This window comes from Aquarana catesbeiana, linkage group LG02, assembly GCF_042186555.1.
Source record: "Aquarana catesbeiana isolate 2022-GZ linkage group LG02, ASM4218655v1, whole genome shotgun sequence".
Taxonomy (NCBI): Eukaryota; Metazoa; Chordata; class Amphibia; order Anura; family Ranidae; genus Aquarana; species Aquarana catesbeiana.
In genome coordinates, this window is record NC_133325.1 from 144,243,350 (window position 1) to 144,260,815 (window position 17,466).

Consider the following 17,466-nt stretch of genomic DNA (forward strand, 5'->3'; position numbering starts at 1 on the left):
TATATATGGGTATGCATATAGCTCCAAAGCCAAACCAATGTTCAGGGGTGGGGGGCCAGGGCAACCATGACAAGTGGTCAGAGTGGATCTCTATTGGAGATTCAGGACAACGTTGGGAAGTTTGCTAACCTTTTTTGGTCTACAGTTGTAGTTTTTTGAGCATTTCAGCACTTCTTACAATTTATGCATTGAATGGCTAGGGTAGTCAAAATGTTATTTAAAGTCAAACCTTGGCATTTTTCTGGTTCTTTACCCCTACTTGGATTTGGTATGTTTTCCACAATCTTGATTTTTATAGGTTGGCATAACCCAGAAACTGCTCAAACAGAAGCACACAAGTTGCTAAGGAGCATTGTCCTTCTCCTAGTGGGAAATGATGTGTTGACTGCTCCAAAGTCTACAACCGAAATGCGATTTGTGGATTACGGTATGATCAGCACTAGGCTGTCTTTACCATTTCTAGGTATAATTATGAGCTATTCTCTCCTTTTTAACTAAACGGTCTATATGTTTAGGTGAGAACCTTCTCCAGAAGTGGCAAGTACTTGCTGACCTGTTAAGCTGCTCTCAGGATCTTATCAACACTTTGAGCTCTCTTGGCAGTGTTTCCGAGGCCAAGTCCTTCTGCCTTGAAGGACTGCGATTAGCCAAAACTCTTCATAGCATGCGACAGTAAGTAACAAAATGGTGTGTGTGTGTGTGTGTTTGTTTTTTTTTTTGTTTGTTTTTTTTTTCTGGATAGCTGTAAAATTTTAGGATTTCCACTTGCCATTGTCACCAATACAAACAGAGGGTGAATCTTCATCATGGGGGCACAGAGGAAAATAAAGTTAGTTAAATGGAACAGTGAGATATAAAGCTTCAAGGTTAGCATAAATTAGCATCTGCCATATCTGTTGAAACAATTTTGTGTAAAACTTTATATACCCCAGATCAATAAGTGGCCATAGACTCCAATAGTCCTAAGGGGAATAACCACAAACATGTTGGAGCAAAATCCAGTTATTACTGTAAAGAGATTGCCCTCAGATTAACTGGAAAAATCGTGCATGATAATGGTGGGCCACTCTTTTTAGTTCGCTGCAGGTTAAATAATAATATTTCTGACTACAACGGATAGCTGAAAATTAGTCCCAACAAAAACTAAGCAGCACATTAATTTGTTAGGCACACACTAAACAAAGCCAAGGGTGTTTTTGTGAAGTATAAGAAGGCCCTGTTAAGGAAACTCTAGTCAAATGTGGGATGATGGTAAGCTGCAAATTGGATACACACCCACAAAGCAGCAATAAATGGCAGGGATAAGTGGCAACACGCAGCAAAGCATGATCATTAAAGACCTTACCAGTCCTTGTGTCCTGATGCAAATTCGAAAGCACAGTGAAGCAGCCAAGCAGATAATAGAAGCATGTAATCAAAACATGTCTGCAGCCTCATGGTTAAACTATATATTCAATGGTCAAACGAACCAACTTTTTGCATAATATAACATGAGACTTCAATTGAAAGTTTTTATACATTTCTTAGACCTAGCAATGAGTATACAAGAAACATATATTTTTTTGCTCTGTTAGGGCCCATTCACACCAGATTGTAGAGATGGAAATGCGCATTTCCCACAGCGCATTAAAAATGTACTGCATTTCAATCTGCTGCGGGTGTCAGGATTGAGTTAATGACACCCCATGCACAATGACTTTAGCCCCAACTGAATTGCATGGTACAGAAGTACCATGCGATCCAGGTGTAGTGAGTTTCCAAAAGTAGTGCATGCATACTACCACATTAACATTAAGAATATTTATTTCACCAGCTCTCAAAACACAGGTAAAGCAGCTGTATATATCCATTTTTGTAACAGGGAGTGTCACAATATTCCTCCAAATTATACTGCGCTGACCTGTTTTCTCAAAACCAATATTGCTGTGAGGGCAAACCTATATATGTGTATAACAATACAATAAAATATCAATAACGTGTTTAATAAAGTGTCCATATTCCAACTAAAGTGAACTGTTCTTATAAAACTGAAAAAGTGCTGTGGTGTTGTGCAAAAAGGTTAGTCAAGATGTCTAATCTTCCCAAACACCAAAAGTGCCAAAATGCTGTGCAAACAACTTCTTCAAAACATGTCACCAATCTTCATACAAGATGTTCCACAGTGAGATGTTTTGAAGAAATTGTTTGCATAGCATTTTTCCACTTATTTTGGTGTTTAGAAAGAGTTCTGGCACCTTGACTAACTTTTTTGCACAACACCACAGCGCTTTTTCAGTTTTATAAGAACAGTTCACTTTATTTGGACACTTTAATTCGTATACGGTCACTATTAACACACTACTGATACTTTATTGTACTGTTATACACATATGTAATTAGATGAGGTATATGTTTGCCCTCAGAGCAATATTCGTATTGAGGCAACAGGTCAGCACTGTATAATGTAGAGGAACATTGAGCCTGCTGGGGGATCATTTTGTTTTTAAGTTTTCTACCCTTTTAAAATATAATATACAGTAAACATTTTATAAATGGAAAAACCCTCTCCAGCCATAAGGTTAACCCTTTGTAGTCTCTTAAATATTTTACATTTTTCTTGCTTAACCATTTTCCTTGTCAAAAGAAGTTTATTGAGTATACAATATTATAAAGATACATAAAGTAAGTTTACAAGGATCTATAAAGTAAGCTCATTGTTTTACAGTAGGGTTTATATAGGTAAATATCATGAAATTTCAAATATTAAACATTGGGTTCACGTAAACCTAAATTAAAGATATATATCATTTCCTTAGTTACTTTTGTAGGTATTTAAATGATTTATACCTACTATACATATTGTTTACAGGTAGAGTGTATATAGGTCAAATAAATTCTGATAATGAGCTTTAATCGTAAGGTGGAGAAAAGGAAAGAGAAAGAAGAAAGGGTAGAAAGGCAGAGGTATGGTCCACAAGGTTGTCCCGCTCGTCAGTTTATTATTCTTTTTAGTTCTCTTTGAAGCCTTAGAATGGGTGTCTCTGTAAGTCATTTAATCTGTTACCATGGCAACAGGACAGAGTCATTGAAATTTGACAGGAACTGTTGTTTTATCCAAGGATGCCAAAGTTTTTCAAATTTTGGAATTTGATTTTGATCGATGGCTACCATCTTAGCATGGGACATTGTATTATTCATTCTGTGAATTGTTTCTGCTAGTACCAATGTAGGAGATTTCCATGCCTTGGCCACTGTTTGTTTTGCAGCCGTTATTAGTTGGATCATAAGTTTGAATTGAGAGAGTGTTAACCATTCCGGTTTTAGATTAAGTAAAGTTATATATGGATCTGGTTGTATTATTTTTTAAAATATTTTAGATGCAATCACGAAGACTTCCTTCCAGAAGGTTTGGATTACTGGGCACGTCCACCATATGTGTAAATATGTGCCTATTTCTGGGCATCCTCAAACAAAGAGCTGAGGTATTAGGTGAATGTTTTGCCACTCTAGCGGGTACAAGGTACCAGCGAGTTAGGACTTTATAATTTGTCTCCAGTGCTAAGATGTTGGGTGAAGATGACTTAGATGTGAGCCATATGTTAGACCAGTCCGTGTCTTCTAACGTTCGTCCCAGGTCCTCCTCCCACCTCTGAACGTAAGAGGGTCTATTAAGATTTACTACTCCATATAATTGATTATAAAGTGATGAAATGGTACCTTTAGCAAATGGATCTTTTGTACAGATTGATTCAAAAATGGATAATTGGGATAATGGTGTATCCCCCTTTAGGAATGGTGTATAGAAATTTTTGATTTGGAGATATCTAAATATCTCAGAGTTTGGTAGATCATATTTTTCTCTAAGCGATGGGAATGAAAGGAATGATTTAGATGCTATGAAGTCATTTAGTGTCTGAATGCCTGATGTTGTCCAAGCTTTAAAAGAATTTGGGTAGATCCATGCCGGATAAAAGGCTGGATTTCTGATAAAAGAAAGGAGAGGATTGTGTGGAGATTGTAACTGATATTTGGTTTTTAGTTTATCCCAGAGAGATAAGAAGTGTTTAGTTATGGGATTATGAATTTTAAAGCGGTCTTTAGAATCAAGCCATAACAAGTTTGATATTAATAGAGGGTCATTTTCTGAAGCCTCTATAAATACCCATAATGGGATTTCCTGTTTTGCATGGTATTTGGACAGACTGGCCAAATGTGCTGCTCTGTAGTAGTTAGTAAAATTAGGGTATCCCAGGCCTCCTTTATTTTTTGGGAAGATGTAGTGTGTGTGTGTGTATAGGTATACGTGGTTTAGAAGAGCCCCATATAAACGAAGTTGCTCTTTTTTGTACTATTCTCAAAAAATAGGAAGGAATTGGAATAGGGAGGACTCTGAATAGATAAAGCAATTTGGGTAGAATAGTCATTTTGATTGCATTAATCTTCCCTATCCAGGATAAAGGAAGTTGCGACCATTGTTTTATTAGATTTGTGATCTGTCTTAATACAGGAGGATAATTGGTTGAGAATAAGTCAGAATGAGATGCTGTTAAATGAATTCCAAGATATGGGATTGATTTTTTTTGCCCATGTGAATGGGAGTGCAGCCCTAGCCGGGATCAATTCCATGTTTGTGAGCGAAATATTAAGCACTAGGCATTTCTTAGGATTAATCATAAGGCCGGATAGGGCTGCAAACCCATCAAGAGCTGGTATTAAGTTAGGACCAGAGACCTGTGGTGATGATAGAAAAAGTAATATATCGTCTGCAAATATACATAATTTGTGTGTAATACCTCCTACTTCAATGCCAGTTATAGTTTGGTTTGTTCTGATGTATTGGGCCATGGGTTCGAGTATAAGGGCAAATAATAAGGGAGAGAATGGGCAACCCTGTCGGGTACCTCTTTCGATATTAAAGGCTTCAGATTTGTATCCAGCATATTTTATATAGGTTTTGGGTTTATTATATAATGCTTTGATCCATGTTAAAAAGTGGGGTCCAAAACCCCATTTTTGTAATGAATATTGCATATATTGCCAGGATACTGTGTCAAATGCCCTCTTAATATCGAGAGATAGAAAACATAAAGGGATTTTCCGTTTTTTAGCAATATGTGCCAATAACACTGCCCTGCGTATATTATCACCTGCCTGTCTATTTGGCATGAAGCCTACTTGATCTCTATGTATTAATTTTCCTATAATGCTATTGAGGCGTTTTGCTATTATTTTTGCTAATAATTTAATATCGAGGTTTAACAGAGAGATAGGCCGATAATTCACACAGGAAGTATCATCAGAAAGGGGTTTTGGGATCATACAAATAATTGCCATTAGTGTTTCTTGCCGAAAAGAATGTCCATCTAGAAGTTTGTTAAAAGTTTCAGTGAGAATGGGAGAGAGTATTTCTGAGAATGTTTTATAGTATAAAGCCGATTAGCCGTCTGGGCCTGGTCTTTTGTTAAGTTTTAGGTCTTTTATGGCGTTAGCAACTTCATCTATAGTTATAGGCTCATCCAAACTGCTTTTTTGATTTGGAGATAGCTCAGGTAAGGTTATTTTTGAGAAGAAGGATTCAGCCTCTGTAGGATTAAATTCATTGTTTGTCTTGTATAAAGTTGCGAGATGTGAGTGAAATTTATGGACTATTTTAACTGGATTACAAGTGTAAACATTTTTTGATAATTTCAAACGTATTGGTTTGAAAGATTTGTTAGTTGAATTTAATGCCCGAGCCAAATATGTACCTGGTTTGTTTGTATTCATGTAGAAATTGTGTTTGGAGCGTTTGAGGGATTTATCAAGTGAGAAATAGATCTTATTCCAATCTAGATTTTTCCAGATGAGATTTTGTACTCTGAGATGGATTATCTTGAAATGCTATGTAGGCTGCAATAAAATTGAGTTCTAGTTTTTTTGCTAGATTTTTGCGTTCCCGTTTAAATAGTGCCATTTGTCTTTGTATTGTACCACGCAAGACAGGCTTATGAGCTTCCCGCAGTGTTATTGGGGAGATGTCTGTTGTATTATTGATATGTGTTCCTTTAAAGCTTGTTCAATGGCCATCTGATGTAGTGGGTGTTTGAGCATTATGTCCGGTAAGTACCACGTTGGGTCATGCGCTTTTGGTATGGCTGAGGCTATAGTAGTGTATACTGCATTATGGTCAGACCACGGAATCGGAATTATATCTGATACAATAATTTCTGGTATCATTCCTATTGTTAGAAAAATATGATCTATTCTGGTGAAGGTTTGATGAGGGTGCGAGAAATAAGTGAATTTCTTTTTCATTGGGTTACTTTCTCTCCACGAATCTACCAGATTGTATTTGGAAAGAAGTTGAGAGAAAGGTAATCTAGAGGTTATTTTGGATGGTGTAAAAGGTGATTTATCTAGAAATGGGAGGAGGACCTGGTTCGAATCCCCACACATTATCACTGTTCCTATTTTGTGTGTATTAATCACTTGTAATATATGTGAGAGGAATGGTGTAGGTTGTTTGTTAGGAGCGTAGTAGGAAATCACCGTGATTGCTGTATCCATTATATAACCCATGAGTATCAGGTATCTACCTTCTGGGTCTTTAATTCCTGATGATAAGGTGAATGGTGTGGATCGGTGAAATGCAATTAGAGTTCCCCTTTGCTTGGTACAGGCAGAAGCCGTGTAAATTTGTTGATAAAAAGGAGAAATATATTTTGGAGTAGAATCTTTGGTGAAGTGTGTTTCTTGGAGGCATACTATGTGAGCCTTCTTGTTATGGAAAGTACGGAAGGCTTTGGTCCTTTTTTGACGGACATTTATTCCCTGAACATTCAGGGAAAGTATATTCAGTGGTGCCATGGCAATAGATCAAATAGTTTTGACTTACTTTTTGTTATGCAGAGCTGACTGCGCAGATCAACCTGTGTGGACTGAAGAGATGAATAGATAGAAAAGAAACCAGTGAATTCTGGAGTAAAGAGTAAACAAAAAACATATGAGATTAGATGATACATTGTATAAATAATTTTTTGCAAGTAATCACAATTTACCCGTGAAAGAGAATAAATATCTCTCTCAGGGGAATAAGTGCCTTTGTCACACTCCCACATAATATGGTTGGGAGAATGAGGAGGGCTAATGGGGGTACACGGATCTTCCGCTTACAGGAGAGAAGTGCTATGTCAAAAGACATCAAAATGATGTTTCATTAATTGGAGTGCAGAATATAGTTTTTGTTGAAATTATTTATTCCAGGGTGGTTGTATATGGTTAGTCTTGCCCTAGGCTAAATAATTCAGTTAGAAAGGTACTGTTAATAACTTTGGTATTGATGAAGATAGTTTGAATTATTTTGGGATTTTAACCCTTTTAGAGTAAACAATTACATATTTTATTCATACGTAACTGTTTAGATATGTTAACTCATAAAATTGAGGTTGTATTGCTTCAGATTAGAATAAACAAAAACATAATTCTAGGAACTAGTTAGGTAATAATATATTTGTTTTAAGAAAAGAAAGAAAAAGCTTCCATTACTTCTGGATTATTTAACATATTTGTCCTAAAAAGTAATAAATCTATTGTTATTACCTGATAATATATAACTGAACAAGAATTTCCTTATTTCACTTATATATTCTAAGGCTATATGAATCAGAAGTAATAAGAAATATAACTGGAATGTAACATGATCCCACACAGTGTGTGACTATCAGAATGCAGTTACATTCAGTTATAAATATAGGTTTTTTATAGAGAACCATCTCTTAGTATAATAAATGAAGAGATATCAGGAATTAGGATGTCAGTCCATTGAATCTTCTTGGTCCATGGATGATGTGGCATAACGGCCTCTTTTGTGAGAATGATGATTCCCATTTTGTTCTGATATTTTCTGGGTGCTGCCTGAAGGTGAAGATGATGCCATTCTTCTGCGTGTGGGAGTGTTGCTGTTTGTGGGTTCTGTCAGATTTAATTTTAAAAGGGTTTGTTTTAGTTCATCTGCTGATCTGCTTCTGTAAATTGTACCTTGGTAGTTAAATCTGACTGAAAAGGGGAAGCCCCATTGATACATAATGTTGTGGCGTTGCAGTTCCATTAGTTGGGGTTTCATGGATCGTCTTTTAGTAATAGTAAGTTGGGATAGGTCAGCAAAAATTTGATAATTGTGTCCTTGAAAATTAAGTTCCTTTTTTTCTCTTGCAGCAATTAGTATTTGTTCTTTCGTTCTGTAATAATGAAATTTTGTGATTATATCACGTGGGGGTCTATCTTTCTTTTTGGCTGTGAGGGCTCTGTGTACTCTGTCCAGTTCTAAACGTTCAATAGGGATATCTGGCTTTAGTTCTTGTAATAGAGCAGTAATAGTAGATTGCAGGTCTGTCACAGTTTCAGGTATTCCCCTTATGCGTAAGTTTGAACGTCTGGCTCTATTTTCGTAATCTTCAAGCTTAGTTTGAAGTATTAAATTCTCTTTTTTTAATTGTTCCAATTCTGTTATATTTTCTTGGGTTGTAATTTCAATTTCATCCATTTTTATTTCTAAAGCTGCGGTGCAGTTTCCCAGCTCTCTTATTTCTTTGGTTAGGCTTTTTGTTATTTGGTCTGAGGTTTGTTTTAAAGCCTTATGAAGCATCTTTTCAAATTGTAATAATATTACTGGGGATACTGAGGAGGCTTGTGGAGAAGTTTGTGAGAGGATTTGTTCTGTATCTGACTCAAATGGAGAGTCTTGCTGTGACATTTTCTGTCTGTGAGAGCGCCCTGATGCTGTATCTTGTGAGGTGACTGGAGCTGCTTCAGCTGCAGTGAGTGCCTGTGAGCTCTTTGTGAGGTGATTTTTATTTCTGCCACGGTTTCCTCCCAGTACCATATTTCCTGCCCAAACTTTCACAGTTTGTTCCCTGGGGCAAAAAGGTTCAAATGGATACCTTTTGAGCCTGCAGGCTCTGCTTTGTCCTTCTCTTCTCTCCTCAGCGGTGCGGAGCTCTAATAATGCATGTCTGCTCTGCTAGACTCCGCCCATGCACCTCCTGCTTAACCATTTTCATGTTTTACATTTTATATGAAGGATTGCGTAACCTTTCTTTACTATGTATCTATGCATTAGTTTTTCTTTAAAGGGCTGTAAGTTAAATGGTGGTTATATGACAAAAAGAATATTATGATTAGTAGGATTTTAGGGATTCACAAAAACATTGGATTCAGTCTTGTCGCAGAGAATGAAGACCTACTGCAGTCCTTGGCTATTGATTCTATTAGCTGCCATTCTGTAGCAGCTAAAGAACGTAGTGAAGGAAGTTGTGTAACGGAATAATAATTCTCATTATCTGCTGCAAAATATAAACCAAAGGTCATTAATCCAACAAGCTTAAAGCACTTTGGATCATCTTGTAATATGCTGTTGCATATTTAGTAGTTACTGCTGATTGTCAGTTTATAAATACTTTTAGATGATCAGACAACATTTGTGCAAACAAAAGTCCACAGTGTTTGCAAATTTTTTTTTTATAAGGCCTCATGCACACGAGACGCTGTTAAACACGCGTTCAGAGGCAGTTGGACACTTTTTTTCAACTGCCCCTGAACTCATTCAATATTATCCTATGTGTCCATATACACAGTCTCGTTTTTTGGCGTTTTTAGTCAGTTGCGTTTTAACCTCGTTTTTCCAGAAGCAAAAAAAAGGGTTCAGATGCAAAAGTTTTCCACATTTCAGACGCTAAATGCGGGTACTGCTTTTAGCCGCGTTTGCGTTTAAGTGTTTTTAAAGGAACCCTATTTTTTGGACCAGAAAACACAGAAATATGATGGTAAACTGCAGCAGAGAATGACATTTTGCGACCCGAATTTGGGGTTCCTAGCACTAAGTGGCCCCGAGATATGGGGCCCCAAATTCGGGTCGCAAAATGTCATTCTCTGCTGCAGAAGTGCCTGACATTTTGCGACCCGACTTTGGGGCCCCGTATCTCGGAGCCACTTAGTGCTAGGACCCCCAAATTTGGGTTTCCTAGCACCAAGTGGCCCCGAGATACAGGGTCCCAAAGTCGGGTCGCAAAATTTCAAGCATTTTTCTGCAGCAGAAAATGACATTTTGTGATCCGACTTTGGGGCTCCATATCTTGGAGCCACTTGGTGCTAAGAACCAAATTTAGATATGTTGTAGTGCTAGTTCCACTGTGTTTGCGCACCAAATTTGGGGTTCCTAGCACCAAGTGGCCCCGAGATATGGGACCCCAAAGTTGGGTCGCAAAATGTCATTCTCTGCTCTGCAGACGCTTCTAGACGCAAATGCAGTAAAACACGGCATGCAAAACGGGTGTTTCTAAACATATCCAAATTTGGGGTTCCTATCACCAAGTGGTCCCGAGATATGAGGCCCCAAAGTCAGGTCAGAAAATGTAATTCGCTGCTGCAGAAAAGTGCTTGACATTTTGCGACCCGACTTTGGGGCCCCATATCTCGGGGCCACTTGGTGCTAGGGACCCCAAATTTGGTTTGCTAACAGTTGGACTAACACTATAAAATATCCAAAGTTGGGGTACTAACACAGTGGAACTAGCACTACAACATATCCAAATTTGGGGTTCCTAGCACCAAGTGGCCCTGAGATATGGGGCCCCAAAGTCAGGTCAGAAAATGTCATTCTCTGCTGCAGAAGTGCTTGACCAGTTGCGACCCAACTTTGGGGCCCTATATCACGGGGCCACTTGGTGCTGGGAACCCCAAATTTGGATATGTTGTAGTGCTAGTTCCACTGTTAGCACACCAAATTTGGGGTTCCTAGCACCAAGTGACCCCAAGATACTGGGCCCTAAAGTTGGGTCGCAAAATGTCATTCTCTGCTCTGCAGACGCTTTCTAGACGCAAAACGGGCGTTTCTAAATGCCAGTTTCAGCTTTTAAAAACGTGTTCAGCAGAGTTTGCACCAGCGTCTCGTGTGCATGAGGCCTTATTGTTGTAACAGCTAAGGCCTCATGTACACTGCTGCTGGTAAACGGACGTTCAGAGGCAGGTGGCTGCTTTCTTCAGCTGCCCCTGAACTCATTCAATGTTATCTTCTGTGTACAAGTTCGTTTAACCACTTGACCACTGGGCACTTAAACCCCCTTCCTAACCAGACCAATTTTCAGCTTTCGGTGCTCTCACACTTTGAATGACAATTACTCAGTCATACAACACTTTACCCATACGAAATTTTTGTCCTTTTTTTCACACAAATAGAGCCTTCTTTTGGTGGTATTTAATCACCGTTGGGTTTTTTATTTTTTGCGCTATAAAAGAAAAAAGACTGAAAATTTGGTAAAAAAATTAATTTTTCTTTGTTTCTGTTATAAAATTTAGCAAATTAGTAATTTTTCTTCGTAAATTTTGGCCAAAATTTATACTGCTACATATCTTTGGTAAAAATAAGTACAACTTGGTGTATATTATTTGGTCTTTGTGAATGTTAGAGAGTCCAAAAGCTATGGTGCCAATATCTGAAAATTGATCACACCTGAAGTACTGACGGCCTATCATTTCTTGAGACCCTAACATGCCAGAAAAGTACAAATACCTCCCAAATGACCCCTACTTGGAAAGAAGACATTCCAAGGTATTTAGAAAGATGCATGGTGATTTTTTTTTTGAAATTGTCATCTTTTCCCACAATTCTTTGCAAAATCAAGATTTTTTTTTTTTTTCACAAAATTGTCATATTAGAAGGTTATTTCTCACACACCGCATATGCATACCACAAATTACACCCCAAAACACATTCTGCTATTACTCCCGAGTACGGCGATACCACATGTGTGAGACTTTTACACAGCGTGGCCACATACAGAGGCCCAACATGCACGGAGCACCTCCAGGCGTTCTGGAGCACCCAGGCCAATTCTTATATTTCTCTCCTACATGTAAAAATAATAATTTATTTGCTAGAAAATTACATAGAACCCCAAAACATTATATATATATATTTTTTTTTAAGCAAAGACCCTAGAGAATACAATGGCGGTTGTTGCAACTTTTTATCTCGCACGGTATTTGCGCAGCAATTTTTAGAACGCGTTTTTTTGGGAAAAAAAAACAGTTGTGTGCTTTAAAAAAAAAACAAAACAGTAAAGTTAGCCCAATGTTTTTGCATAATGTGAAAGATGAAGTTACGCCGCGTAAATAGATACCTAACATGTCACCCTTCAAAATTGCACACTCTCGTGGAATGGTGCCAAACGTCACTACTTAAAAGTCTCCATAGGTGACGCTTTAAAATTTTTTACTGGTTACATGTTTTGAATTACAGAGGAGGTCTAGGGCCAAAATTATTGCTCTCGCTCCAACGTTCGCAGTGATACCTCACATGTGTGGTTTGAACACCGTTTTCATATGTGGGCGGGACTTACGTATGTGTTCGCTTCTGCATGCGAGCACACGGACATGGGCGCTTTTAAAAATTTTTTTTTTTTTTTTTTTTTATTGTTTATTTTACTTTATTTATTTTAGTTTGACACTTTTTTTCCCCCCCCAAAAAAATTTTTGATCACTTTTATTTCTATTACAAGGAATGTAAACATCCCATGTAATAGGAATATGGCATGACAGGTCCTCTTTACAGTGATATATGGGGTCAATAAGACCCCACATCTCACCTCCTAGGCTGGGAAGCCTGAAATAAAAAAAAAAAAAAAAAACGATCTTGGCTTCGATCGTAGCGGTGAGTCGGTAGAAGCACCAGAGGGTGGCGGGAAGGGGGGGGCGTCCCCTCTCGCCTCCCATAAGAACGATCAAGAAGTGGAACAGCCGCTATGATCATTCTTATGGTGTAGGAAATCGCCGGCTAAAAAAGCTGATATCTGAATGATGCCTGTAGCTGCAGGCATCATTCAGATATCCCCGCTCAAAGTCAAGGACGTCATATGACTGTGGGCGGGAACTGGTTAAAAATTGCGGGGTGTATTGCGGGGTGTATTGCGGGGTGTATTGCGGCGGGTGTATTGCGGCGGGTATATTGCGGCGGGTATATTGCAGAGTATTGCGGCGGGTATATTGCAGGGATGGCTGAGCATGGAGGGATGGATGGATGTGACTACAATTGTCACTGAGCACCGCTGTGGGCACTACACATGCAGCCCACAGCGGTGCTGCCATCCGATCTCTCCCCCTCTCCCTGTCCCCTCACACTGTACCGATCGGTACAGAGAGGGGAGGGAGGAACCGGCGTCATGACATGACGCCGGTCTGTTGACATGTGATCGCTCCGTCATTTGACGGAGCGATCACATGGTAAACGGCCGCGATTAGCGGCCGTTTACCGTGATCCGTGATGCGCCGGGTCCAGGTCACGGAAGTTCAGTTCTCGGGTGCGCGCCCCAGGGGGGCGCGCGAGAGCAGTATTCTGGGAGGACGTCCATGGATGTCCACCCAGAACTAGCCGACCGCGCTGTAGCCGTCTTTCGGCTATGGCCCGGTCGGCAAGTGGTTAAAGTGGATGTAAACCCAATGTCATCCTTTCTAAACTACTGCCATAGGGGTTATCTATAAGGATATACATGCCTCCTGCATGTATCTTTACCTCTCAAATGTCTCCCCTCTGTCTGTTATTAGACCCGAAAACCTGCATATTCTGTGGGTGGGTCTGTTGTCTGGAGCTCGGTGGGTGGAGTCATGATGTCAGTAGACTCCCCGCCTACCTCTACACTCCCCTTGTCAATATGCATTTTCTCCTGTTTCTAACACTGAACTTCTGCTATGATCTCTAACATCCAGTGAAAAGACAGGAAAGTAACCACATGACTTCAGCATGCCAAATCATACTGAGGTGTGGAACAGCCAATCCTTGCAGAGCTGCTGAAGAAAGGAGTGGGAGGGAATTAGAAAATAATGCATGTCTTAAGCTGAAGCAGAGATGTAAATCACCTGTCACTCACAGCAAGGGGGAGTATTTGACAGTTTTTTTTTTCAGTTTGTCAAGATTTTTCTCACTGAACAATAAAAGAGGATTGCTCAGAGATGGATTAACTCTGTGTGGCAAGACTGGGCTCAAATGATAGGAAATGTTATACTCTACAGTATATCATCAAAAAAAAAAAAAAAAAAAAATTCGGGTTTACATCCACTTTAATGTTTTTAGGCAGTTGCCTTTAGAGGCTTTTTCTTTGAAGGCAAAAAATGAGTTCAGACGCTGAAGTTTGACACCAAATGCCACTAAACGCGGTATCGGCGTTACGTTTATAAGCGTTTTTCATTTTTGGCTATTTTGAAGAAAAAAATGTTTTTTTGTAAACGCAGAAAAACGGACGTTTTAAATGTGGGTTTTTATCTGTCAAGTTAAATCGTTCAGGAGATGTTGTAAAAACGTCTTGTGTACATTAATCCTTAGTGGCAGTATAAACTGCTTAGATGTTTAACCACTTCAATAAAGGACACTTTCACCCCCTTCCTGCCCAGTCCAGTTTTCAGCTTTCAGCGCTGTCGCATTTTGAATGACAGTTGCGCGGTCATGCTACACTGTACCCAAACAAAATTTCCTTTTTTTTTTCTCACAAATAATGCTTTCTTTTGGTAGTATTTGATCACCACTGGGGTTTTTTATGTTTTGTGCTACAAATAAAGACAAACTTTTTTTTCTTATTTCTGTTACAAAACTTAATAAGTACGCTCTTTCCTGCACTGATGAGGCTGCACTGATAAGTGGTACTGGCAGGCATTGATTATTGGCATCTCTTTAACACAGGTAATGTTTATTGAATAAAAAGGTACAGTACACTTGAGAATTCAAATTAAGTATCTTATACAGAAGTATTTGTAAAACCAAATTTACAATGGTAAATGTTGTGGTCTAATAAACATGCGTTATAGGAACATGAGTCATCTATGCAACTTACCCCCAGTCTATTTATCTACATATCATTCTTATTCCCCAAGTATTTTTCCAAACTCCTTAGCAGACTGTAGCGTTTTTTGGCTGGATACCCCTTATCGGGGAACCACACGCCTTCCCCAGGGACCCCCAGCCAAAAAGAGAGGTGAGGAGAAGGAAAAGGGAGAGGCACTGTAGAGGGCAGGGGGAGGGGAGGAGAATAAACCTCCCCCACCCCTGTAAATTCTATACTTCCAAACCCGCAGGCCCTCAGAACCAAACATCAGAAACACCACATCCGTCCCTCTCTGAGATGCCCCCTGGGGGGGGGTTCTCGAAAACATCTATACAGTAAGGTGTCTAGCTTCAACCCAGGCCGCCCAGATTTTGTCAAACTTCTGAGGACAGTTCCTACCCATATAAGTAAGTTTGTATAATGGTAGTGCGGCATTAACCAGAGCCCGCCACGCCCCCACTGTGGGAGGATCCCCCGTCTTCCAGCGCAATAATATCTCTTTCCTGGCATAATAAGCTGTGTAGAACACAAACAGTTTTTTATATTTTGCCGTGGCTAAGTTGTCAGTAATGCCCAGGAGAAAAACAAGTGGATCCACCTCCAAGTGCAGCCCCACCACTCCGTTAACCTCTGCCACCACTGTGGTCCAATAGTTCTGCAATATTGGTCATGACCAAACCACATGAAAAAAGGTCCCCACTGACTGTCTGCATTTAGGGCAAGTATCGTCCAATCCCGGGTATATAGTGGAAAGCCTATGCAGGGTGTAGTACACCCTATGCAAAAACTTTAGCTGGATGAACCTATCTCTGGCCGAGATCATAAATGGTATGCACTGTTGCAGTCCCTCTGACCAGTCCTCCTCAGTTAGAGCCGGGATATCTGAATGCCATTTGTTAAATAGCGGGAGTATTTTAGAGGTAGCTTTGCAGGTAAGCCTAAGGTATATAGAGGACAGCGTGCGGTCTATATCTTTGGCTATTAATAGGGATTCTACCGAGTGAACCGCTAGTTCCACTCCCTCCGGAAATTGCGCTCGGGCTGCATGTCTGAGTTGCAGAAACCGGAAGAACATCCACGGAGGGAGGTGGAATTTACCCTTCAGCTCTCCAAACGAGAGAAGTTGCCCGTCCTTGAAAATATCCCGTAATGTCCGGACATCGTATCTGGCCCAGATCTGAGGATCCTGGACAGATTGGAAGTGTGGCATTGTTGGGTTACCCCACAGCGGAGTATATGGAGAGACATCCCTCCCGCCATTAAAATATTGAGATACCTACTGCCAAACTTTAATTGTTGTTTTCATATGTGTTGTAACCTGGGGGCTGTACCTCGGGCCTCTATAGACCAAGTTGCTGAGCTCAGAGTATGATTCAAGAATCGCTGCTTCTAGATTGACCGCTGGGTTAGTATTGTCTTGAGTAAACCACCACCTCACCGAGACCAACACTGCCGCCCAGTAGTATTTTTTTAAAATTTGGGAGGGAGAGGCCACCCTCTGAAAGCGATAGCTGTAGTGTTTGTTTAGCAACTCTGGGTGTTGTCCCCGCCCATAGGAAGGAGGTGATAGCTTGGTCTAGTTTTACAAAGAACGTGTTGGGGATGGGAATTGGCGTGTGGCGAAAAGCATACAAAAATTTAGGAAGGAAGGACATTTTAATAAGGTTTACCCTCCCAACCGGAGTCAGTGGTAGTGTTTTCCAAACCAAGCAACGCTGGATAAACTGTTGAAGGATGGGGTATACGTTGTCTACTAGGTACTGTTTCGGATCAGTCTGTATTTGAATGCCTAAATATTTGAACTTTGTCACTCTTTTAAGAGGAAGAGGGGGGCCAGCTGGTGGCGGAGCATCCGTCAGGGGGAACAGGAGAGATTTCTCCCAGTTCACCCTGACCCCAGAGAACATCCCAAATCTGTCAATGATAGTTAGGGCAGCTTTTAGTGATTGTTGGGCGTCACAGAGGTACAGCAGCATATCGTCCGCATAAAGTGATACTTTTTCTGTCAGGGGAGGGAACGAAATACCTCCCATCTCCGTAGATGCCCTCAGAAGTGCCGCCAGCGGCTCAAACGCTAAAGCAAAGAGAGCCGGTGAGAGTGGACAGCCCTGCCTGGTGCCTCGGTGGAGGGGAATAGAGGATGATAGGATGCCATTTGTACGGATTCTAGCCGTTGGACCTGAGTAGAGTAGTCGTAACCACTGTACAAAGTTGGGTCCTATCCCAAACTTTTGTAGTACTAGCCATAATTATTCCCACTCCACCGAGTCAAAGGCTTTTTCTGCGTCCAGGGAGGCCACCACGTTGGCCTCCCCTCCAGCAGCCGGTCTCATTAGTACAGTAAATCTCCGCAGATTAATATCTGTACCCTTGCCCGGCATAAAGCCAGTTTGGTCTCCATGAACTAGCGACAAGATAACTGCATTGAGTCGGGTAGCCAGAACCTTTGCAAGGATCTTCGCATCCACGTTAAGGAGCGAGATGGGCCTGTACGAGGAGCATAGTTCAGGATCCTTGCCAGGCTTTGGAATGACCACAATTACAGCTCTTGACATGGAAGGGGGCAGAGAAGCAGACTCAAAGGAGGCGGAGAGGACCTCCAGCAGCCTGACAGCAAGGGTCTCAACATGGGCCTTATAGA

General features: G+C 40.3%; 1 protein-coding gene across 2 annotated transcripts in view; it reads left to right on the plus strand.

The window, feature by feature from the left end:
* ESPL1 (extra spindle pole bodies like 1, separase) overlaps positions 1 to 17,466 on the plus strand; it is a 109,990-nt gene that overhangs the window by 34,124 nt on the left and 58,400 nt on the right. For both annotated transcript variants that reach the window (XM_073613584.1, XM_073613585.1), the window contains exons 15-16: positions 299 to 427; positions 516 to 672. In XM_073613584.1, the coding sequence (XP_073469685.1) occupies positions 299 to 427; positions 516 to 672 (286 nt within the window). The remainder of the gene's footprint in view (positions 1 to 298; positions 428 to 515; positions 673 to 17,466) is intronic.